This window comes from Cyprinus carpio, chromosome B14 (assembly GCF_018340385.1).
Source record: "Cyprinus carpio isolate SPL01 chromosome B14, ASM1834038v1, whole genome shotgun sequence".
NCBI lineage: Eukaryota > Metazoa > Chordata > Actinopteri > Cypriniformes > Cyprinidae > Cyprinus > Cyprinus carpio.
Window position 1 is genome coordinate 8,016,117 of NC_056610.1, and position 27,028 is coordinate 8,043,144.

At 36.2% G+C, this 27,028-nt stretch overlaps 1 protein-coding gene across 1 annotated transcript; it reads right to left on the reverse strand.

Annotated features, from left to right (window-relative positions):
- Nucleotides 1–915: 915 nt before the first annotated feature.
- On the reverse strand, nucleotides 916–3,337 carry LOC122139604 (small integral membrane protein 32-like). The gene is made up of 2 exons (XM_042737933.1): nucleotides 2,690–3,337; nucleotides 916–1,464 (listed from the first exon to the last, which is right to left on the reverse strand). The coding sequence occupies exon 2, from the start codon at nucleotides 1,450–1,452 to the stop codon at nucleotides 1,129–1,131; it is 324 nt and encodes a 107-aa protein (XP_042593867.1). The 5' UTR covers nucleotides 1,453–1,464; nucleotides 2,690–3,337; the 3' UTR covers nucleotides 916–1,128.
- Nucleotides 3,338–27,028: the final 23,691 nt, after the last annotated feature.

Here is a 27,028-nt window from a genome sequence, read left to right on the forward strand (position 1 = left end):
CACAAACTAAATTACTAAAGCTTAATTAAATTAAAACTGAAAATATAAAAGTTAAAGCTTTCAAATATTAAAAAATACTATAATAGTATTTAAATAATACTAAATGAAGACTGGATCCAATGAAGACTAAATGATTGCCTTGGAAACCAACTGAAATAAATAAGTTCAAAAAAAAAAAAAAATTACAACAAACATATTAAAACAAATTAAAATGAAATCAGTAAATATACAAATAAAAGCTTATTCAAAGTATTAACAAATAACAAATAAAAATGACTAAAATTATTACAACTATAATGTAATATAAAAATATTAATAAATACTATAAAAAATCTAAATAACTAATTAACAAAAGCACAGAAAATACTAAACTTAAAATTAAAACTGAAAATATAAAAATAAAAGCTTTAAAATATTAATAAATACTATAATCGTTCATAAATAACACTTGAATAATGAAGATTGGAAAAGTTGCTTTAGAAATAAAAGAAGTTTAAAAAGAAGTACTAAAACTAAAACGGAAATTAAAATAAAGCTAAATTCAAATATATTAAAAAAATAAAAAGGAGAAAAGCACATACTACAAAAACAAAGTAAAATCTGAAAATATAAAAATAAAAAATTAATAAAAAACAAATATAGATAATATTAAATTAAAGGTTCTCTATACAACTCATGCATGTAAAACTCATAATTAGTGTTCAAGTCATATGTGTTTAATAAAATACAAAAAAACACAAGGATGAGTAAATGATGACATGAGGATGAAGACAGGATTCCTTTAACCGCTAGGCCATACCTGTGTGCTCAGTTCAAAAGCCGCAGAGCTGAGATGATCTGCATGTTTGCTTCTTCTCATCACAACCTCATCCTATCCACCGTGATCAATATCAGCACATTTTCCAGACACGGACGGTCATGAATGTGAGATTTAATCATGATTTAACATTGTACAAGAAAATAATCTCTTACATAACGCACATGACTTGTGATAAACCATATATGGACATAAAAGGCCATGCAGAAGTACAAAACAGTCATTATATGCAGACGGATCGGTCACACGGGTGAGTCCAGCTTCCATCTGGCGCAGGTTCTCTTTAGCATCCATGTCAGGGCTCAAATGGGTCATTTGTAGGAGCTCCGGGCCTCTCGCAGTGAGCGGTCGTAAGGCATGGAGGCGAAGAAAGAGTTCCTCAGCTGACAGTTGATGAAGAACACGATGAGGAGGACCAGCAGGAAGAGCACCAGGCACATCACCACATAAGTGGCCAGGTCCGGTTTGTCGGGCTCGCCATCCCGTAAGGCGCTCCCACGACCCGTAGGCTTCAGGAGGGCCGACACACTCACGGGCCCGTGGGACACGTTCAGAGGTGCCGGCATGTGTGTGTTGCTCATCAGATCGAAGTCCCGCGCCACTGCCGTGGAGTTCCACAGCATCTGCCTCAGCATGATGAATCTAGACTGAAACACACCAATACACACTCGTCATACTAATACAGAATTTTACAGTTATTCTGTGCACTCTAAGCATTATAATGCACTAAATATATCTGAAAAGCTGTTTTGTGTTTATATTTCTTATGTACATAAAACTTTGACTATTATTGCATTGTATCATGTATAAATGACATTGGGGCTAGTTGTCACAGGGTCTGTATCTCAGTTATATATCAGTTCCTTTAGTCAACTTGTACAGATGCTTGTTTTTAGCAGAGGTTTTGTGTGTTGGTTTTACCCTAACAGTCTTTTTTCTGACTTTTATTCTCTAAACTACAAACCCAATGTTATATTATATGATTATTACATCTGTTGGGCTAACAACTGAAAACATTGAAACCACACAGACATAAACATTAGGACAAAATTCACTATACAGTGAAGATATATTTGAACTTAAACATTGAAAGTGTTCTCAGGACCAGAGTGGCTATTCTATGTACAAGGCAAGTTGGGGCAAGTTATCACACGTTATTTATTTACTGCTATTTTGTGAATTTAATTTAATAAGCCAAATTTTATTTTGACTAATTAAAACCACATTGACATAAATCAAGAGGAGTAACTAATTAAGACAAAATTCACTATATCATGAAGGTAGACTTGAACTGAAATGTTGAACCTATTTTCAGGACAAGAGTATTTTACATACCAGGCAGGTTGGGGCAAGTTGTCACACGTTATTTATGTATATAGTTTTACTGATTAATTTTCATTACTGAAAATCCATCATATTTCATGTAATGCATTTTAAATGCACACTTGTTTTGCTTTTTTGCTACCTTTTTATTATTTTATTATTTTCAATCCAGTATCAATGAACGCCAGCTTCTTATTGTGACAACTTACCCCATATCATGTGACATGTTCAATGTGTGTTCAGTGAACCGTGTCTTTTATCCACACAACAATGATCATGTAAAATAGCGGTGTTTTATTTATTTATTTATTTATTTTGTACTCAAGACTTATGATCTTTGTCTGCACAGTTGACTTTCATAAAAATAAACCTAACAGACTTTTCATTGGAATCTAACCCCGGTGTCCTCTACATGTAACTTTATTTATGTAAATACACCATTGCGCGCCTGGACTCTGCAATAAAAACACTATAATTAACTGAAAGTGCCTAAGATGCGTGCTCTGTGTCTGTTGCGCATTATTTAAGAGGTTTCGGAGTTACGCTTACCGTCTGTGCGCCGCGGACTGCAGTGCGAGGAGGACGCGGCGCGTCGTTGCGTTCGCATTCCACGAACTCCCCAAGACCACCAGACCTCCAACACACCTCAGACAGGGGCTCTGATCATCGGCACTACATCCATAGGTGACTCAGTCAGTCTATCCATGTCCCACTGTGTGCTTTTCCATAGATGCATGCGCTAACCGAGAGACAAGACCTCTCCAATCACACCGACGGATCCAAGTGTCTCTAAATAAACGCGCAGTGAAGGTCAATAACAGCGCAAGACGGGTTCTCAGTATCCTCACACACACATAATCACTCCTTTCCGACAGGTTTCCATGCTTTGGACCGGCGCCCGTCTACCCAACATCCCGACGCATGTTTATATCCAGGGAAAGTGACTCTCCACACGCACGTCCGTCATCCGCGACCCAAGGTAACTGAAGTCGATCGATCCGGTTCGGTTGGAGAGGAAGAGTATTTACGAACAAATAAAAGAAACATAGAAACTAAATAGGCTACACGAGCAGTTCTCTGAGCGCAATGGAGATGGAGACGCACTCATGTCTCTCCCTCTATCTTTTCAGACAGACTCTTCAATTTGAGACAAAGTGAGTGAAAGAGTTTCAGGAGGGTGCGGAATGTCTCGGAGAGGTTTTACCAGGAGAGAGAGAAACAAACATCCAACCATATCAACCAAACAATAAAATTGACAAATTGACAATCTGATAAGCATAAACCATCAACCCTCTTTTGTCGTTCGGTCATTTTAGACCGAAAATTTTATTTTCATTTTTTTTTTTAGAAAAAATAAAAAAAATAAAAATAAAAATAAAAAATACGAAATTTTTAAAATTGCTATCGGATTGGTAAGAAACTAGATGACTTGTATCGCAGTCGCTATGTGACCACAAAAAAAAAATAAATAAATAAATAAATAAATAAATAAAATAAATATAAAAATATTGTGGACCTGATTCCAATAAGCTAAATGGTCATAAAAAGTCACACTTGTGTTGTTCGTGGTCAAAAATGACCACCATTGGAAATGATTGGGAAATATGCAAAAGTACAAATATTTTTTTTTTTTTTTTACAGTATACCAATGATTCATGATGCAGATAAAAATGTGCACAGCAATGAAGGGGTGACACTTAAAAAAATAGCAAGAGTGCAAAATAGACACACTCCACCCACCCCCACCCCCAAAGACAAACATACTGTATATGAACTAGTGTGACTAACACAAAGCATGTTTCTGCCAATGTGTGAAATATAATCATTAATTCAGCCACAATGCAGTATAAACACAGACACAAAGGAAGGAGTTACACTCTAAAACATCAAGAGTACAAAACAGACACACACTCACTTACACTTACACACACACAACACACTATTATACACATACAAATAAACTGGTGTAGCTGTAAAGATATTGCAAAATTGAGCCAGAAGACTCAGATAAGAAGTTGAAATCAGGCTGATTAATCTCTGATAAAGTATTCCTGGTCATTTTGTTATTATTATTATTTATTTATTTACTATGGTGTTATGTGTAATAAAATGCCTTTCTCTGTGTCCGGGTTTGGCTGTAGTAAAATTAATGAGAAAACTGACATTTCACCCCCCTACAACAACAACAAACAACCCTAAACTTTTACATAAAATTGTTTTTGAGAATGTCTAAATTTTTATACAAATCCACACACACACACACACACACACACACACACACACACACACACACACACACACACACACACACACACACACACAAAACATTTGTCTAAAACCAACTAGAGGATTTACAAGCCGTTTATATAAAGTATAACTATATAGGAATGCACCATCCCGGTTGCTCAAAAAAAAAAAAAAAAAAAAACATGACTCGCCATTGCATCCGCGCTCGCACCTCATGTTTGCGGCTGAATGCAAATGATCATAATTGATGGACAACTATGCCCGTGAAAAGACATTAGCAATCCGGCGCCAAGAGAAGAAAAAAAAAATTGAAAACGAAGCCCGTGCATCACTTTCTGCAGGCCCGTAGCCATCTATGAGGTCATCGAAGTCCGGACCTCGGCAAATGTTTCATGTTCAAAAATAAAATTTGTCCTCTGAATTTCTCATTTGCTGTTAAAATCCTCATATGAATGTATGCATGACATGTATAATTCAGTTTAGATAGTTTGCAAGAATGTTTAGCGTCCGTGGTAAAAAGTTCACTGCGAGACACTGGCGGAGTGAACGATGCTCGAGAGAAAGTTGTGAGTGAGCGCGGGTGCAGCCTCCGTGTTGCCAGATCCAACTATTATAAGCGTTTTTTGAACCTGTCTTTTCCACGTAATTTGACCCTTTAGAAAGTTAATAAAGTGGGAAGATGCAGTTTAGGGTCGGCAATATCTTTATGTTATCTTATTTGCAAAACATTTTGGCTTATTTTTACTTATTTTTCGGTTTTTGTTTGTTTTAATAGCAATATATGGCAACACTGCGGATCGCCGGCACCTAAACTGACCGTATCAAAAAGGCCCTTGGATACAACATTCGGTAAGTGAAACGATATTATTATCTGTCAGAAACGTTATCAACGCTGTCAAAAATAGTAGCATTTAACACTAGTGCACAGATCTGTAGAACAAGTAGGTAGGTTACAGAATGAAATGAAACTGGCAAACACTAGCCATGAAGTCTATGCTTTTTTTTTTTTTCACAAATCATGCTATAAACGTTCACAAGAGCACTAGACAAAGTTATCAACTATATAGCGATGGTTATTAATAAAAACTATAACAGTAATGTGCATTATAATAAACAACTCATAAAATTATCCACTCCTAGGACGCATGCTTTCAGGTACATTCATAATCCTGTGTAACTTTTTTGGCTGTTGAGGTTAATAATGTGTTTTAATGTCGGTAATAATTTCACCACCAACAACAAATCTAATGTTCTCTCTGAGTTTCCATGTTCCATTACGAAAATTAGCCATAATTTCAACCATAAAAACCAAAAATCATGGTTCTTGTAGCCATGGTAACTGCAAATTAACCATGGTTTTGCTACTTCAAATAATAATTTACAAAGAAGTATTTAGATGAGTATTTTTTTTTTTTTTTTTTTTTTTTTTGTGGTTATAAAAGTAGACCTAAGCCAAAAATAGCCTTTCAAATGACTTAAAATGCATTATATAAAAACAATGAGGCAATAATGATTGGTTAATTAACAATTATATGGTTTCATTCAATAACACTGTTAAAATACATAATGTAATACAAAATAAACAATTTATGTACATTGCATGTTATTACAAATGCCTGCAAAGGGAGCCAAAAGCCATAGTTGCTGCACTTACAGGACAATCAAACCTTTGTTTAATAGGCTACTGACTAAACATTTAATTAAAATATCCACTCAATCTTTAGTTTTTGGCCACCTTTTTGCTATATATAGATGACACAGCCTCTATAATATCTTCAACAAAAACATGTGGACATCAAAATCCTTACAAAAATTAACCATGGTTTTATTGTAGTAAAACTGCTTAATTTTCTTTTGCATGATTTCTGAATGCTTGAGACTATAAAATCAATCAGACAACTGTATTATTAAAATCATAGCCATCGGTAACTGTCTAGATTTGTTATTTGTAAAAAATGCAATTTATTTATTTACTTTTAGATTTTATTAAAGTTCTATTCTGACCCCTATAGTAGGTGTGTTTTTTTTTTTTTTTTTTTTTTACTTCCATAATAATTGAGGGAGGGGGGCACAACAATACAATCCTGCTTAGAGCACCCATTTGACCAGCAGCGGCCCTGTTGGCGTCTAAACAAACACACCATACTGTAGACCTTATGTATAGGCTATAAGAATCTGGAGGGGCACAACAAGGAATCATCAGCATTACAGCACAAATACCACTCAGATATTTCTCAGAAAATGTAAAAATCTAGTTTTTCATTAAAACCTGATGAGACAATGGAGTCTGGTGGATTTGACATCTTTTACTTTCTCCTCAGAAATAAACCTGGCATACTGTATAATGTGCCAGTATAGTCCTTAATCTCATCAGTTCCTCTAATTAGCCAAACTGACACATTCATATAAGTTTTCTTAACAAGTAAGCACTGCTGTTTGATGTTCAGCTATACAAACCTCTCAATGAAGACATCAGCTTCTTGAAGAGTAAACATTTTTTACTGCTGAAGACTGTCAAGCTCATTAATATTAATGTTTTAAAGCCTGAGGACACGCCCTCTTTGTGGTAAACACTACTGAAGAACATCATATCACAGCTCAGAGGTTAAACAGCTCATCAATATTCATCAGCACCTGCATTGAACTAGCATCACACACATGGGGTTGAGAAAGAGCAGTCAGGACAGAGTCACATTGGTTGTGTGACCCCACTAAAGTGAACATACTAAAGTGAACAGACGGGCCGATTGGACACGACCACAAAAAGTCATTTAGACACAAAAGTGTTTATGCAGCATTAAAGAACTGCTCACACCAAGGACATTAACTATGATAAAGTTTTAATAATCAATTTCAGAAGTATTTTTTCCCCAGCTAATGTAAAATAAAATTCCAATCAGAATCCACCTGTCTTTAAAGAGTGCAAGCATTTGAAGTGGCAGACAACAAAACTGCAGTGTGTTTATAACATCCTACAGATGAAGGCTGTCCCATTTCGAAGGCTCCTTCAAATGCAGCCTTCAAATGCGCCCTTCGTTTTGCTGGGAAAGAAGGGTACAATATGCATGGACACTTCCTGTCCTCGCCTACCCCAGAATTCATTGTGCACCAGTGACGACAGGATTTTTAAATAGAAATTGCAGGCACTTATAAAATTACACTTTTTAGTTATAATTATATAATTAGAATTATTAACTATTGAGTTATAATTATTTGAATAATCAAATTTATTTAATGATAAAAATGTAAAAAAAAAAAAAAAATAATAATAATAATAATAATGTGGTTCAGATGTTGACATATTTTACCAAGATGTGATTTTATATAGTTTATACACTTTGTTTACTTTTTTGCTTACTCAGTACAAACGCAACTGTTGATCGTTAACGGCAGCTGTCACATTTGCTATGCCGACAGGAACAGTCCTTTATGGAGCCCCACACATGGCATGCAGGAAAACATAGTAGGCTAAATTGTGTGCATGATTTACTATTTCTTTCCCTCGATTTATAAATAACCAAAATAAATTAAAAATTCCCCAAACCGGTCATTTTTGGTAGTTCTTATTGCAATGATTTGTTTTCTCGAACTACTAAATCGCTTAAACTGTGCAACAAAAAAATCAAGAGAAAGTAAAATGTGTGTGCACAAAAAAATTGAGGGAAAATCGTGTGCATGTTTTAGGTACCCAAACACGGTCATTTTTGCATGTAGTTCTTCTTAGGATCAAGTTATTGCAATGATTTGTTTTCGAGTATTTGTTTTTCTAATAAGTTTTTGGCTTTTGGCTGTAGCATGCAGATAGTTATCTTGATGGGACTATAAAAAACAAAATTAAAATCCACAAACCAAATTAACGGGGTGTGGCATCGTGATTGTGTGCTTGTGATTAAATCTACTAAATCTTCGACAGAACTTTTATAACACAGATACTGTGGCATCGTGATTGTGTGCTTGTGATTAAATCTGCGACAGTTTGGGTGGAACTTTGATACCACAGCTCCGGCTCACGGTCACTAAAGCGCAGACTCTGACTCCAAATCACCTCATTAGCGCAAGATGACAGTGGCTATACCTGAGTTGTTTTGGCTTCACTTTTCTATAGTGGAAGGAAATAAAGACACATCATCCATATTTTTTTACAGTCTACAATCCAGATGCAGTTTTGACTGCCTAAGGTTTTTTAATTGCTTATATGAAGATTCAAAACTGCTTTTCACGTTACATTATAGGTTCTTCAAATCAGTGTTTGATTTTTGGGCTCTTTAAAACACCACTAGTCAAGTCAAGTCACCTTTATGTATATAGCGCGTTAAACAAAAAAGATTGCATCAAAGAAACTGAACAACATTAATTAGGAAAACAGTATGTCAGTAATGCAAAATGACAGTTAAAGGCAGTTCATCATTGAATTCAGTGATGTCATCATCTCAGTTCAGTTTAAATAGTACCTGTGCAATAATTTGCAATCAAGTCGACGATATTGCTGTAAATGAAGTGCCCCCAGCTAAGCAAGCCAGAGGCGACAGCGGCAAGGAACCAAAACTCCATCCAACTCCACTACACTTAAGAACTAGAAAATAAAAAATATTTTTTAGAGAACTACACTTTACAAATGCTCAGCCTGCAATTTGCATAAAACAAAAGTCCTTTGAGAGTCTGTGTGTAAAGTGTATAGAAGAAACAAGCTTTCTCAATCTGTCTGTCCCAATCTGAATAGAACTAAAATAAGCATTTCCACTATCGTACTATGTCATCATTACTTGTGTATGGTAATCTGTAACCAACAATATTTAGAATCACACAAATGTGAAAATATAGCAAACCTTGAATGATTAGCATTTATAAAAAATATTAACCTCACCATTAACTTAAAGGGGTCATGAACTGATGAATAAAAATTTCTGTAAATTTTTTAACTCAAATATTTTTTGTTAGTCTAAAAACAGCTTTTATTGTAGCCAATCTGCCAAAATGACAGCTTGTTGAATGTGTCATTTTACGACTTAATAGTGTGGCTAAACATGCCTCCAGAGAAGAAGATCAACGCCTGCTTCTACATCGCTGCCTGTTTAGCCCCACCCACCGATTTGTGCATTTAGTGTAAATAATGAGAGAGGCGAATGCAGGTCTACACCAAGCGGCAACCTCCTGCTCTCTCTCGTGAAGCCAACAAGGAAGTGACATAAACTGTAATTCACAGACTGGCTGTTAGAGGCTGGCTGCAAAAGGCAGTCAATCCAACACTATCTCATGACCAATTCGTACGTATTTTATGAGGTGGCTAATTCGTACGAATTTGTATGACTTCACTCGTACGATTTTATGCGATTTGTCTAAACCCCAGTGTTGGGTAGGTTTAGGGGCGGGGTTAGGTGTAGGTCATTTGTACAAATTCATACAAACTGTGCAACTCGTAAAATACGTACGATTTGGTAAAATTCGTATGAATTTGTACGAGTGTAGTTATACAAATTCATACGAATTAGCCACCTCGTAAAATATGTAGGAATTGCCGTGAGATCGAGCTCGTCAATCCCATAGATTCCCCATGTTAAAACGCCCAACTTTACATCAGAAAAAAATATGTTTACAGCCTGGGACAAAAAGTCGTTTTGGTCTGTATAGCTAATTCTGCCCTTCATGACAACTGTGAGGGGGTGAATTTTTTTTTTATAACTCATCCGTTTAAATTATATTAAGCCTTAAAGTTCTGCATAATTAAGGGCGTGGCCACTTGAATGACAGGTGGATTGCAGCTGCTGACACTGCCGTCGAGCTAGGTGGGCATGGCTTCAGCAACCAGCTCCCGCCTTTTTGCCTATTTTCGATTATCCGGGAGTGACGCGTGGTGACATGCTGTCTTGATGCGACGGACGCCTCTGCCCACTTTGAGCTTCGAAAACGCTCTTCAGAAAACTACGGGTGATGTCACGGACACTGCGTCCATGTGTTTTATACAGTCTATGGTCTACACAGAAACCACATGATAAAGATGGCTCCGAAGACAACAGGAAGCCGTACAGTGTCAAGTTGTGGAAAATTTTTTTTTTTTTCTTCTGATCCAAACATTAAGAAAGAGTGGATGAACTTTATTTTTAATGAAGTTCTAGACTGCGCCAGTAAGAATTTGGTCCTTTGTTCACTTCATTTTACCATGGATTCATTAACAAACAAGGCACAAGGTTTTTATTGCATGGTCACTATTGCTTTGTCTGTTATTACAGATCGTTTGATAGAAACTGAATATTTATGCTTTTTAACCTAAATCACAGCAGTGTCCATTTGTGAAGGATGTAGGCCATCAAACATACACAACAGTTAGCCAATCATAGCAGTGGCCATTAACTTCCGAATTTACAATCGCCCCGCCTATTCAGACCGAGCGTTCTGATGAGGGGGGTCAAAACAGGACAGAAAATAGCCTATTACTTCTAAATTATGTTTTGTTTTGTTTTGTTTTTTTATGAAAAAACTTAACATTACAAGTGGACCTCAGAGAATAGTACAAAATAATAAAAAGGCAGTTCACGACCCCTTTAAAGTTAGTCCTGAGTTTGTTTTGAAGCATCACATAGAAGCAAAATTCTTGCAAAAAACTCCTAGATCCCCTAAAACACCCTTAAAAGGTTCTTGACTAGCTACATATTTTGTGGTTCTAACTGGCTCCATTATTTACCTTTAAATGAAGTGGAAACATTTGGGAAAAAGCTGTCACGCTTTCAGCTTGAAAACATGCCAGTCTGCATTAGATGACCAGGTTAATGTGCTCTAGGAAGAGTTTGTCACCTCGTGTAAGCATCTTACACACAAACACTTCGCCGAAAGTGCAAAAATCTCCCTGCCACAGCCCAACATAAATATCCTCCGGTGGTATTTGCATCCGCTGGAAGGGAAGAACGTAGCTGTAATTGCAGCGGGCTAAGGAGATTATAATTGCTTTGTAACTGACACTTTTCTTCTAAAGGGCCCATTTTGCCACCGGGTACCTTCCTGCCTCCCCCACCACAACACTGACCCATTTTTCTGTTCTTGCGCTGTCCAATTCAATCTACCTCTAATCCACTAGCTGACAAACTAAGTCGCTCGCCTTTATGAAATTCCACCTGGAGGGCCGTTATGATTGTAGAGATAGAGTGGACATATACAGGAAGAAATGTTAGGGAGTATTTTTAGACCAGCAAACAACATCTCTTTGTTCACCCTCATTAGTATCTGGCCTGGCAATAGATTTTCGCACATATATGTTAGGAAAAACATACCATTCTTTCCCTTGGTTCTCTCGTCCCGTATGTTCTGCATGTAATTAACCATGAAAGATGTAAAATCACACTTGAGGACAATGACGCTCCATTACAAGAGGCGATGCACAATCTTCCTCCTATGTACCCGCTGATGACAGGAGCATGTTCTCGGCAGGGGAAACACAGGGTAATGGGAGATAAGTCTTCCCACCATGGGCCCGCTGATGCATTGGACAGCAGCCATACGTGGCTCACTAACGAACAGCCACAATTCATCATGTCAAGCTTTGGGTCTTTTCGAGGTTTTGTGAAGTTAGCATCCCACTGCCGTCTGTGGCTGGGTCACCGCGTGAGGTTATGAGCACAGTGTGAGCTTACGAAAGGCGCTTGTGACAGTAATGCACATGAGGTGAAGTGGGAAATGCCTGGATACAAATATTTATGTAGAGGTGTGCCATGTAATTAGTTAAGTGCCTAAAATAGATCATGTCAGATTATACATACAGCATTTGACAGACGTTCTTACTTAAAGCGGCTTATGAAAAGTGCTTTAGCGTCAACTGATGGCTAGCATACAATTTAGGAAGTTACAACATGATGTTTTGGATTTAGACTCTGGTTTACTGATACAGTATATTTGTGAAACATTTTTAGAATAAGAGACTTCAAAAAATCTCTAAACTAAAGTCTTAAAGTCGTTTGAGAAATGTGGTGATTAGACTTACTTTAGACTTATTTTCACCTGCTAGAAAATAATAAACATTTCATAGGCTGTGTCCAAAAGCTAAAAAATGCTGTCTTCACTGGCGGGATACATAGGTAAGATGGCAACAAGCCACATTGGATTCCAATGATAACGTCACATTTTTAAAACAGTTTTCTTGGTTTTGCCAACGTTAAGAAAGCATTCAATTGTATAATTTTGCAAACATAATGGGAAGTTCTCTGAACTTTCTGAAACAAATAGTTAAAAAAAAATGTTAGATGACTATACTACTAATGGTACATTCAGGGCTGTGCACAGACATTTTGAGGGGCAGTGGCCCAAACCAAAAAAGGGGCACTAGGGGGGTGGGTGCTAGTTAAAGGGGTCATATGATGCTGCTAAAAAGAATATTATTTTGGGTATTTGGTGTAATGAAATGTGAATATGCGGTTTAAGGTTAAAAAAACACATTATTTTCCACATACTGTACATTATTGTTTCTCCTCTATGCCCCGCCTTGAAACGAGATGATTTTTACAAGGCTCATCGCTCTGAAAAGCGAGGTGTGCTGTGATTGGCCAGCTATCCAGGAAAATTTGAAATCGCATCATATGACCCCTTTAATACAAATTATCCAGTTGTTACAAATATACAATTAACAGAGAAGACAGCAGACTCTGTAATAATTCCAGACTTTATTGTAGATGTTTTGATAAGAGTTGGCTCTCCCTTACTCTCTGAGCCTGCTTCTGTCTCATCTTCAATGAAAGTAGGGGATAGTGGGGTTAGTTGAGCCACGGGTAAGCTGACCCACCCCCTGTTTCTTGGCAACTGTACACTTTTGTGTACACAAGACACTTTTGTCTTATGACCATGTATTTTGGAACCACCCATCATTTCTGCCAGAGTCAGACTATGAAAAGGAGAAACACATGGGGGGAATGGAAGGCACCCATTTACTTTAAAAACTGTTTTTGGTTTGTCAAAGTAATTTTAGCAATAACAGATGTAATGTTTGTTACATCAAAGCAAATTTATCCAGGTCTAAAATATTTATGATACATATAGGTGATTTAACAACATATAAAACCATGCAAATCATTTAGCTAAATATTAGCCTGAACTGATAAGCAACAGAGCAATTTTTTCCAAAATGGCAGCTATGGGGCAAAGTGAGCCAAATGCTGTGGGGTAAATCAAGTCAGCATTTTAACTTACCCCACCATAAGGCACTGTAGTTAAATCTCTGAATTTTAAACTGGTATTTTAATGTGATATTACTAGTTAAGTTTATCATCTATATATATATATATATATATATATATATATATATAGATATATAATATATATGTATATATATATATATTATTTTGTAGTTTATTTGATAGGAACAGTGTGCAAGTGCACCAAATCCTTATCTGATAAGAACCAGAAAATGCTTTTCATCACATTATAATCAGATATATCTTTCCACCTGTAGACACTTATGGCCAACAAACTCTCTGTTTAGTCTGTTTTTAGGAAGGCTATAACTTTGGTGTTCAACATATTGTTTCAGAAATGCAAACAATTAAATATTGAAATTTAAACTTCATTTGGTTGGTTTTATGCTGTTAAAGTTAACTTCATGAAAAGAAATATGACTGTTTGTAAAAGGAAATTATTAAATTAATTTTTATTATTATTATTTATTTTACATGGGTTTGATTCAGATTTGGTCAGATGGTGCATCTTACACACTGACTCAACTTGGGTCAACTTACCCCTAACCTGGGGCAAACTGAGCCATGGGAACACTTTTTTTATAAGAAGCCATATTTTTAGAACACTTTGTCATAGATACATTCTGATCATTTAAAAGTATAGGAATACTTTCATTAGGATAGGATATGACAGGACAGTACAGTACAGGACAGGACAGGATAGGATAGATACTTTCATTGTACTTCTGCATCATTTTAACTTAATTTGAGGACCACATAAGTAAACAATGGCTAATCTTACCCCACTCTCCCTGTTAGACATTTAATTTGATATTTTACAGCATAAAGCTATATTATATACTAAGAAATAACTCATTTAGAACATTTACATTATTTTTGACTATTTATAGGCCTACTATTAATATAGTTTTAATAAAATAGGCTATGATGTGTTATAGATGACTAGTATCAATACGTGATTATAATGGGAAATATACCTAATTACAAGAATTAAAGTGAAACAAACAAATAAACAATATAATTATTAACATTTACCTGCTGGCTTGCTGGTGCTTTGTATTCATGTTTGCATGTTTTTTCCATTTTTGATTTAATTTATAGAAATAAATGAATATTGTAGTAATTAAATTTTCACTTACTTATCAGTCAAAGCTTGCTCTGTTCTGTAGTACATTAATAGCTCATGGCATGCATTTTCTTCATAAAATATTAAAATGTAGTTTAGAATATGTGTTTTTCTCTGTAAAATTTGCAGAATCGTCCTGTATTTTCTGACACAGGCCTGATTTCATGGCTGCAGCACACTGATCTCAGCCTGGTATAAAATCATCAGGGAATAAAGAATGTGATCGCTGTGGACCAGCGCTGGCAGAGAGCAGGACTTCATTTATATAACTCTGTTAAATAAACAGACACAATCCAGGCAGGATATGGAATCCCCCAACCCATCGTACAATACAGCTCAACATCGACCTCCCACATTTATAGAAGCCTTGGTTCTGGAAGTATTTTTTCTCATTCATTTTCTCCACAGGGATTTTAGAAAATGATTCATTATAGAATTATGAGCCAAGAACTGTTCCAACCAGCTCTCACATGAATCAAATTTGATCCAAAACATATGTGACAATCTGAAGCTACTTATCCCATAAAGCAGTCCGAATGATGCAATCAAATCAACAACATCAATGCAATATGATACTGTTGGATTTTAATTTAAAGGAATTTAAATATAAAATACAGTATGGTTGAAAAGTTTGGGGTCAGTCAGTTTTTTGAAAGCAATTACTGCTTTAATTCAGATTTATTAATTTATATCTAAAAAGTGACAGTAAAAACATTTATAATGCAAGATATATACTACAAATAAACGCTGTTCTTTTAACTTTGCATTCATCAAAGAATCTTGAAAAATAATAAATATTATGGTTTCAGCAAAAATATGAAGCAGCAACTGTTTTCAACACTGATAATAATCAGACTTTTTTTTTTAATGAGCAGCAAATCAGCATATTAGAATGATATTACTGTTTTACTTATTTTGAATCAAATAAATGCAGCCTTTGTGAGCAGAAGAGACAAAACATTTGAAAAACATAAAATCAAGACCCAAACTTTTGAACAGTAGTGTATATTAGAAATTTATTGCAAAAATATGAGTAGTTTGATAATGTTTTGAATCAAACTCGATTGTGTTTTTTATGCTTCATGGAAACTTCTGTGATTGGTGGATCTCTCTTTAGAATTATAATTGATGTAAATCTTCAAATTCTCATTTGTACTGTTAAAATCAAACACTTCTGGACTATTATGATGCTTTGATGAATAATGCTTGTGTTTCATTTTATTATCAGTTATTATGTGAATCAGACGAGGTTATGGCTTCTTAAAACATCACCTATCAAACTCTCTCCATTTCACCTGGACTCTTTAACCGCCTCTCCTGAGATGTCTTCATCCTCCTCTTCACATCTGTCTCAGATTTGTCTCATCACATGCCTGTCGTTCAGTATGGCCAGAATGCCTCACGCTGATCTTCGTAAGACTGTCAGATCTCGCTCGACATGCGTCTTTTCATGCGACACAGAGCAACACGCACGTTAGCTGCCATTATCATCTGACAGTGGTGAGAGGAGCTTGGGAATGTCTGGAAATAACCCACAATTCAATGTTATATAAACAGTAGAAAATCCCACCGACAGACTCAACAAACACACACACACAGGAATAGACCGGAGTGAGAGGAGGATTTGGAGATGACAGATTTCATTAGCAGAAGCGGCGGGTCGAGACACTCGCGTGTCTATCGACACCAAATCCCTGACAGACACAGAGAAAGAGACCGTATGCAGATGCACACACACACACACACACACTACGGGCTGTGTGTGTGTGTTTGTGTGTGTGTCGTTTGTTCTCTGAGCGCACACATATTTATTGTGTCTGTGCTTGTATGCACTGTAAAAAAAAAATCGTAAAATTTATGATAAAAAACTGGCAGCTGTGGTTGCTGGAATTTTACCGTAAAAAAATATGGTGGCAACATTTTAGGTTTTAGCTTAAATTTACAGATAAATGCCGTAATTTTATTAACTAATATAATGTTAATATACCATTGTATTGAAGTACTGAAATCTGTTTTGTACCTTTGTAATACACTGATAACCACCAAATGCAGGTGGTGATGAGAAAGTCACATGATGAACCAAAGCCCATCACAAACAGCTCTTAGATACTAACATATATAGAAGGTGCACAGTATCATTCAAGCAAATGCTAAACACCATCACGGTAATACACATGAAACTGAAATAATGCAATAAACATTCATTTAACAACATTAGGTGTAATACACAACCCTAATATACGAAACTGATAAGAAAAAACTAAGAAGAAACATAGTTATCTCAACAACAAAAAATATAACATTTGAAATGTAACACAGGGAATTCTGGGAATGTCAATTTGCAGTTATTCACTGTATGGGGAATTTACTGTTAACCATTTAACAGCTTTTTTACTGTAGCATTTTTGCAGTCCTTTTACCGTAATAAATGCAATTTTTTTTTACAGTGCAGCTTTAACCGTAACTAGATTGTGTTATGGTTCTGTTTGCCTGTCCAAAACCACCACATGACTAGGCTGATCATAGTGCATACCATAAGTAACTGTCCAGTTGCTAAGGTGTTCTAGGTCTTTTAAGCATGTTGCTTTCCAGTTGCTAAGGTGTTCTAGGTGTCTTTAGCATGTTGCTATGCAGTTGCTAAGGTGATCTTGGTGTTTTTAAATATGTCACTATGTGGTTTGTGTGTAGTCGCTAGTAGGGGTCTAAATCATCACTGGTTTCATGATTGAATTCTATTACGATGATCATGTCAACGATTCTATTCAATTCGATACCCCGATGCATCACGATTATATCAAATTTATTTCATGTGTTTTTATTCTAGATGTTGCCATGCAGTTCTTTAAGGTCTTCTGGGGGTATTTTCATGTTGCTATGCAGTTGCTAAGGAGTTCTAGGTGTTTTTTAACATGTCACTATGTGTCATTTGTATATCATTGCTAGGGTGTTGCTATGTTGTTGCTAAGTTTTCTTGCACGCACCCATTTTTAATGTCTTGATTGTTGTACAGTCTGATATTAATGACAGCTGAGATCCACAGTGTGACATGATCATCATGTTTGTACAGTCTGACAAGCAACAATCATTAAGGACTATTATTATTAAGGACTATAATCGTGCAGTGTGCACCCAGCTTAAGTAATTTGTATTTAGTTACTAGGATGTTGCTATGTGGCTGCTAAGGCATTCTGTTTTTTTAATTTGTCACTGTGTGGTTGCTAAGGTGTTCTGGCTGCTTAGTAGCAAGTTGACAGGATGTTATCATGTTGCTATGTGGTTGCTAAGGTGTTCTGAGAGTGTTTTAAGATGTCACTATCTGGTGATTTGTAGCATGTTGCAATGAAGTTGCCAGGGTTTTCGGAGTATTTTTAGTATGTCGCTATGTGGTTTCTGGGTTGTTTTCTTACAGTCTTGTATGAAGAGAGCCCTCCCTCACATCTCTGTGATCTTCTGGTCTATAGATTATGGCTTGTGCCCCTCCAGTAAATCTGCAGGATTTTTTTCTCCTGTTTAACTTTCTACCAGACAAACACACTGAAGTTTAACTTTAGGCATTCACTGAGATACTAATATTAATGCTTCCCTTAGAAAAACACTAATATTCCAATTCAAATGTTTAAAATAGGCTCCAGATGGGTGAAGTCTGTGTGTGTGTGTGTGTGTGTGTGTGTGTGTATGTGTGGGGGTGTGTGTGTGTGTGCGCGCGTGTGCGCGTGCGCACTATATCTCAGAGGAACGACTATCATTCTCTTTCTAGATAAGACTGGATACTGAAGGGTTTGTTTAATGGGTTGTTTTTGTGCTATCAGATGAACAGACCTGCTGATGTTTAACTGGCACACATCTCTGATCACATTCATCATAGTACATTCACACAATCAAGTATATGCTAATGTATATGAATGTACAAGAGAAAGTGTTTAGATGTTGTAACTACTCACCATTTCCTTTCACCTTGTTGTATACAGAGTCCTGCTGTGACAAATGAATAAAATAACAAATATTTCATGTTGTGAAACCTTAACAATGCATGTACAATCATTATAGAAAAATTATTAAAAACTGCTCTTTAAATTTTAGATTAAGTATTTTGGGACATGTATTGCACCACTTTCCTTTTATGTTTTCCATGACTTTTTGGATCATTTTGTCACTTCTGCTGTGATAACATGTTTGTGTGTGTACACTGCATAAATGTGCAGTTATTTCTTATAGTCTCTTATAAACCGGTGGGATTATCCTCTCAAACACTCACTCCACAAAAGCATCCATCTGAATCCATAAAGATCACCAAATGTGAGACGTGCATGCAGCGAGAGAGAGAATACAATGAATTTTAATGGCTGTTTGTGTCAAGTGTTTGTCCGCATGGCTGGACAGAGCAAGGCAGAAATCAGAGCTGCATCTCAAAGATCAGCCCACCTAAAGCCAGAGACAAACATCACGTGAAAGAAATTTACATTTTCTGCACAAAATAGTGGATTTTGCACATGCAAAAATTACATTGCTATGATGTGGCTCTGATTGTTTTAATACATTGCTGTGAGGTTGCTAGGGTGTTGCTATTCAGTATGGCATCATAATGCAGTATGCAGTATGGCACCCAATAAGCTAATAAAACGATATTTAATGTTCAGTGAATGTTGAAAAATATCCCAGTTTTTTATGTTTTTAAAAATGTTTCTCTTGGTTTTGCGAATGTTAGCGAAAATGTTAAGGGAATGTTTCATTTTATCATTTTGGAAACATTCTCTGAACATTTTGGAACAAGCAGTAAGTAGCACAATAAAAAAAAAAAAAAAAAAAAAAAAAAAAAAAAATCATTAGATGAGTGTCCAAATAAAACCTTTAAGGGGGAAAAAAGTTCTAAGAACAATTTAATAACGTTCCAATTAAGATAATAAAACATTGTTTCTTAAAGATGCAGTCCATAACTTTTTTTTTAAAAAAAATATTAAAAAAAAATATTTGTAAAAACAAAAAAACCAACCATTCAAAAAAACAAAAAAAACAATATAAACTAAAAAAAAAAAATAAAATAAAAATAAAAAATAAATAAACCCTTTGCAATCATTGTGAGAACATTCTCTAAAGATTTTGGGACAGTATAACATTCACAAAATGTTAGGCAAATGTCCGTTTTAGAAATGAAACATTCATTGAAAGACGTATTTGCACTAATGTTTTGAGTACGTTATTAAAGACCAGATAACGTTGAACAAACATTCTTTTAACGTTACTGGAAGAACATTTGTTTATAACTTGAGAGAACCATGACAAAACATTCTTAGTTCTGTTAGCTGAGTAAACAACCTCACACATGGTCACATAATGACAACAGAGAACTATGCTAAATTTGGTCCCAATTTTACTCTTTTCAGTGTAAAAGAATTGAAAGCCACACAACTTGAAAATTAAATGCAAATGACATGCAGAACACACAATAAACACAAACACCGTCTCAATGGGTAGTTTGAGAGTGTGTGTCATTATTTACACACTCTGTGCAGCATTTGGGATGCTGGCGGTCATTATCTTGAGCATAAACATGAACGTAACAAGGTTATTATTATTGCTCAACACAGCTTGATAATAACACACTACTGGAATGAGTCAGACAGTGAGAAAATAACAGGTTTTTTCTCCGCAGCTTCGGGCATTTACACATTTACTGTATCTTGAAACTGAATCATCACAGGACTGGTTTAATTATAAATCAATAAGCGAAAAATTGGTTGATATTTCCAGGCCTCTCCTGGTGTTGACTCTGTGACTGTAGCACATCCTACTCAGTGCTGACTCACTCCACATCTAATGTTTTCGGTTAAAATTAGAGCTAGGGCGGTTAGTTGGTTTGCGGGCTAGTTGTTTGTTCCAGCGCAGGAGTGTTTGTGTGTGTGTTTATGAGCGGGGATTTGAGCACTGCGTCCCCTAATAACCCATGAGTCGGTTGACAGGTGAGAGCAGACAGAAGCTGTGACAGAACGGATTCCGTGTGTTCTGCTTTCACTCTCCAGTCTGTAAGACTGCAGTCTCACCTCAGATGGAACGACAGCGGACCATTCGCAGACACACAGCAATGACAGAAGCGTTCTCCAAATCACAAGGGTGTTGTCTATATGGTACCAGACCTTTAGAGCATTTGAGGATAAACATGTGAAGGAGACATTCATTAAGAGTGAATTGCGCCTTTTGATAGTATGTTTATTTGCACACATCTTTGTGTTTTCCCATGTGATTTTACGGTTTTCCAGCCTGGCCAAACAATTTAGACTGGTCTATTTTGATGGTCTCAGAGATGATTAGGCCACCTCACAAAGGTGGATTACATTAAACGACTTTTCAAATTTGAACAAATTTCAAAAAAGTAGGCATACAACTGCTGACTTTGGTTACAGAAGAAAAATTCAGCATCATGGACTAAATGACTGTGGATCGCACAGCTAGTAGCTACCTTTAAAGTTGCTTCGAAAACAAGAAACACACACAGAATTTCTGCTGTGCATCGATTGCTAGCTTACACATGACAAATGTAAACACTGTGTTCTAAAACTAGAACTAGTTTTTTTTTTTTTTTTTTTTTTTTTTAACTATAGAACCTTTTAAATGTTGTGTTAGTTAATGGCTTCATCTTGCTGTATTGTGTTAGTTTAGCAAAATCATCCGCTGAAGTCTATTGCAGATAGGCTATAGATATTCATGCATGTGTAAAAATAGTGTCAGAGACAAAGACAACTTGCTCGCGAGTCTCCATGGACCTGCTTTGACCATTCCAATATGGCGGACGGCTTACATATAGAGCAGCCCATAGAAACAGTTGCTAATTGGGCATCTACCTATCCACCTTATTCTTTAACATGAAAGTAACCCTATGGGTGAGCTTCCAGTTTATTAGTCGCTATAGGGAAAATACAGAGAAGAATAACAACATGCAGTAAATGGTAAACAATGAGCAGTAAAACAGTTTGCACTTCAAACCAGTGTGTTCATAATTAAGATAATACATTAAAATAATATGGCAACAAAAACCAATTTTCAACATCAAGCATCAAAATGAGCAGTTTTGTACATCTAAAAAAGGCTGGATGCGGATGAGACCAGAAGCTAGGGTGGAATATATTCTCTGACTGGATAGAATTATAGTTTGAAGCTAAAAAAAATAAAAAAAATAACAATAACTCAAAACAACAGACTCGGCAAATAGCGTTGACTTGTTAACTTATGCTAACTTATTTATTTTTGTGCATTTTTATTTATTTTATGCACATAATATCTATACCATATAAAATACTATATTTTAACAAAACTGTATATATTTAAATTAGCAAAACGTTCAAAAATGTGTTACTTAAAACTTAAGGTTACATCTTACATATCCCATTGCATTGGTAACCAGATATTTTCTGTATTCAATTCAAAACATTAGTCACAATACGTAACAGATAAACATATTGTGACTAACAGATAAATCTCAACACTCTTTTCACACACCTATATCTGTTGGCCTTTGTTAATTCTGTCTGTTTTGAATATCTTCTGTGGGGGGCAGGCCATTTTTCTGTAGTCAACCCTTGACTTCAGAAACTCCCAATTAACTCTGATCTTTCGTCTCCAAGATCACAATTAAAAAGGTATCACTTTTAAATTGTGCTGTCACACCATGAGCTCTTTTCGTTTTTTTACTTTGTTCTGATTTACTCTTTATTCTTCATGTGTAAAGAAACTTTAAGTCTAAGAAAAGTATCAAATTTGCATTACTATTAATTTTTATGACAGTCTTTAATTAAGGCCAGTCACTGCAGTTCTTGTACAACTGTGGTGTAACAAACAGTAGAGGCGATAGAGTTTCCTTCAGAACTGTGACAGTAAACCAGTAAGATTCTTTTCAAACTGTTGCTCAATATTTGAGCAAGAAAAAGAGAAAAGTGACTGTAGAAGAAGACAATTCACACTAATGCCGGATATAGCACCCCTTGTGCTAAAACACAGAAAAAGCAACACATACTTGCTTTGTGCTTGGTCTTTTTGGACACATTTCAGAATGCCAAGATGCACGAAAAGGAGTTTGAGTATGTTTCAGGCATAAAAGTGAGCACCTCTTGGCTAGAATAATAATACATATGCCTAACACATTTTATTTGTAATGCACCTTAAGCAGCACAGTGAAGTGGATTTACGCTAATAGTCAAAATTTTTGGTGAGTGTTAATGGATTCTGATCACCTGTAGAAGCACTCATCAGTCGTCCTGTACCTATCCCAGGGTGCTGCAGGGTGACTGGCTCGACAGGAAAGAATGAGATGGTGATGATGATGACGGCACCGGTGGGACTTTGCTGCTGACAGTAATGAGTGATGGCTTCTCTCCAGGGAAAGAAAAAAAGTAAGAGGAAGGAAAAAGAGGAATGTATAGGGAATAAGGGGTTTCATTCTTCTCGCCATACACCAGTGCGTTTGTGCCCTAGAGGACTGGAATATAATCAATATCCTTCTGTTCAAATGCTCTCTCTCTCTCTCTCTCTCTCTCTCTCTCTCACACACACACACACACACACACACACACACACACACACACACACACACCTAATAAACCAAATCAAACAATCTCTTCATCAGTCACACATCCATAAATCTTAAAGTGGAGGCCGATTAAACCAAATCAAACTTTTGGGGGTTTTGTCACACATCCATAAATCTGAAAAGGAAAGAGGTGTACTATATGAATGAAAAAACACAAATTAATGGACCTTAATCAGGAAAGATTCAATTTTTTAATGTGATGCAAAATGAATAGGCTTTTGGCTACTGGAAATGTTTTGAAAAACACATTTAATGTTTTACTGACTGAAAAAAATGAAATGTTTTCCATTTAAAATCTCATATATTCCTACTTAAAAAAAAAAACAAAAAAAGAACAATAAATCGACAACATACTAAATTCAGGTGAATTGTTGAGATGTTAATTAATATAAAGCTGAAATAAAGTAAAACAGAGATTACACATAAATCACTTAATTGAAATTAAGTTAATATCAATAATAATAAATGAAAATGAGTCTAAGATGACGTACTAAAACTGAAATACAAATCAACTGAAGATAAACAGGACTATTTAAATATATAAAGCTGAAATAAAATATTAGATCAAAAACTTAATATATGTGTGTGTGTGTGTGTGGTCTATGCTGCTATCGACATTCAATTTATAGCTCTAAAAATGATATATATTTATTTTATAACCCTCATATGAAAACTGACTCAATTGGGTCTGTTTTTATTCCTCATGTAGGAGAAATATTTGAGACAAAGATATTTGAACGAAACCTCCCTGAGAACTCTTGAACTATAAAAGAGAAAGCTCCGAGCAATATAACGTTCCTCCGGGGTGAGACTGCAGCACTGGCATGTTTTTTTTTTTTTTAATGCATAAATAAATAAATTAAATGAAGAAGCCGGGCACATACACAGACCGAACCCATGCCAGTGTCAGTCATGCCACCGCATTCATATGATGGCGCCCTCCGAGAGGGGCGGAATCTTCTCACAGTGTCACACTCGCCTGCCTCTTTCTCCCCTCCTCTTTCTCAGCGGCTCCCTGAAGATGTCTGGACACACGCTAGGCGAGATGTCATGCACCACGAGCCTTCAGGCCCCCACTCCTGGAGCCGTGCCCGTGTTTATTTCCTGTTTTATATCATTAGTTCGATGTTTGAATGTGTCACTGCAGATGAAACAGGATTACTAGACTGTTTAGCATTCAGCAACATGTCTCAAAACAAGCTCTGCTGTACCTTGCCTGGGACAAAAAAACAAAATATGTTATGATTCATACATCATGTCCCTGCACCCTTATGGATGAATCACTATCACGTAGTTTACTGGAAAATATAATTTGTCAAAATTTCAAAACAACACTATACACATTAATTTACTGATTCAGATAATTTCAAATCCGTCCCTGACCGGAACACAAGGATGTGTAATGTCTCAAAACAATACAAGATTCAACTCAAGTGAAATCGCTTAATTTTAAATCAGTATAACACTCAATACAAAAGATTTCAAGACAAAAATCAAGATCAAAACCAAACCAAACCAGATTCAGTAATTGACCTGATTCAATTAATTTCTATACAAAATTCTCAGGGAGCATAATGTCTTAAAACAGCATCAGATTCAGTTTCGAGTCAAATACGTCTCCGACTGAAACACAATGATATAGGTCTCAACTCAAAATTCAGTTTATGTGAAATCAATTTCAATGTAAATTTCAGAAAAGTTTTTAACAATTAATACACAAAATTTCAAAACAAAAAACAAGATCAAAACAAAATAAGATACTTTAACCCGATTAAATTATAGCAAATTTAAATTAATCTCTGACCGGTACACAAGAATGTACCTGATTCAAGAGAGATTTATTCATTTTAAATCTATCTTTGACTGATCTAAATGTTAAAAAAAAGAAGAAGAAAAAAAATAATAGGTTTAACACTCAATACAAAAGATATCCAGACTAAAATCAGATCAAAAACCAAATCAGATTCATAAATCTGATTCAATTAATTTCAATGGAAAATCTCACACAAGGAACGTATGATGTCTTAAAACAACTCATGTTCAAAAATTGTTCTCATTTAGTTGTATTCAATGTATTCAAACTGGGTATTAATTCAGTTGCTGATCAGATTACAGAAACTATAATGTATAGAACATTGATTCCGATTCACATTCAAATGTAATACACTCAGCATTAAGTGCTGTAAAAGTTACAGGGTCAATCCGAAATTGGGATCGGGGTAGAGACGGTGAGGATTGGTGTCGAGTTTGGTGTGTTTAGGGATCTGGGGGTGGAGACTTGGAGGTTTATGGGTCGAGTTGGGTGTATTTAGGGATCAGGTGTAGGGATCAGCGGGGAGGTTTATGGGTCGAGTTGGGTGTATTTAGGGATCAGGGGGTGGAGACGGGGAGGTTTATGGGTTGAGTTGGGTGGGTTTAGGGATCAGGTGTGGAGTAGAGCGGGTTTAGGGATAAGGGGTGGAGACAGGGAGGTTTAGGGGTCGAGTTGGATGGGTTTAGAGATCAAAGGGTGTAGACGGGTAGGTTTATGGGTGGAGTTGGGTGGGTTAAGGAATCAGGGGGTAGAGACGTGGAGTTTTGGTGTCGAGTTGAGTGGGTTTAGGGATCGGGGTTGGAGACGGTGAGGTTTGGGGGTCGAGTTGGGTAGGTTTATGGATCAGGGGGTGGAGATGGCTAGGTTTAGGGATATGTAAGGTGGAAGGAGTTGGGTCTGGATCCCAATCCCGCCCCCTGGATCTTTAGTTCTGCAGTGAGGACCATGGTCTGGTAGTCTTGCATTTTTTTATTTTCATTTGCAATGTCCAAGAACAGTTTCACATTTACATGATTTTGTCTTTAATCATATGATGAGAATATGGCTATTAATTATACTATTTGTGCAATATTGACCTGATTAAGTTAGAGGTTTTGTTTATTTTTAGACAGAATTTTGTGGAAAAAATAAAAAGGGCGACACACACACATACAGTCTGTTTGGACAATAAAAGAAGTCTGAGAAACTCTTATTATCTGTCTGTTTAATCTCTTTTTATATATAAAAAGATATAGAAATAGAGTTGTCTAGGCACTCGTGCAGTGCCATTTTTATGTCATCCAACTTGTGTCGGGACACATGACTTTTCCCATCACATTCACATCAAGAACTAAAAAATGGCAGATCATATGAAAGCCAATTACAATTGACTTTGATATACCATCTTTTGAAATAATTTTTCATTTGAGTGAATGGTCCCGCTTTTTCTCGCACAATGAACCATTTTCAGTTCTCATATAAAATATGTGTTGGAAATGCAGAGATGTTCACACAGGCTGACAAGTGTGTGTTAATAATAATAATTTAGGCTTAATGAAGAAGTCCTCTGCCTGTCTGAAGAATGTATGACCGCAGACTCTGGTGTGAGCAAATTTACAGGCAAAAGGCTGTCTAAAGGGTTTCCCTCCCCACCTCCACGATCGCCGCTGGGTTGAATCCCTGTCTTGCCCCACAGAAGCAGCTCAGACAAGAAACCAAGCAGATTCTGATAGACCACCACAGGAGGATGAATCATCCTGCCACTCACAGGGAATGCTGAATGGAAATTAAAGGCATATTTCATATTGAAATTCCCTGGGTGTCGAGATGACTCTCCCTGATAGGAAAAGAAGAGCGTTGTGCTTCTGATTTTATGTCTTAAAAAACACAGGGGATTAGAATTACCAGCTAGGCACGTAAATAACTAAAACATAGGTGCCCACCTGCAGGAAAGACGATCAACTATACAAGA

What these genes read in the sequence shown, in the direction of transcription:
- LOC122139604 (XM_042737933.1), bottom strand. Translation starts at nt 1,452, where the DNA reads ATGCTGAGGCAGATGCTGTGGAACTCCACGGCAGTGGCGCGGGACTTC.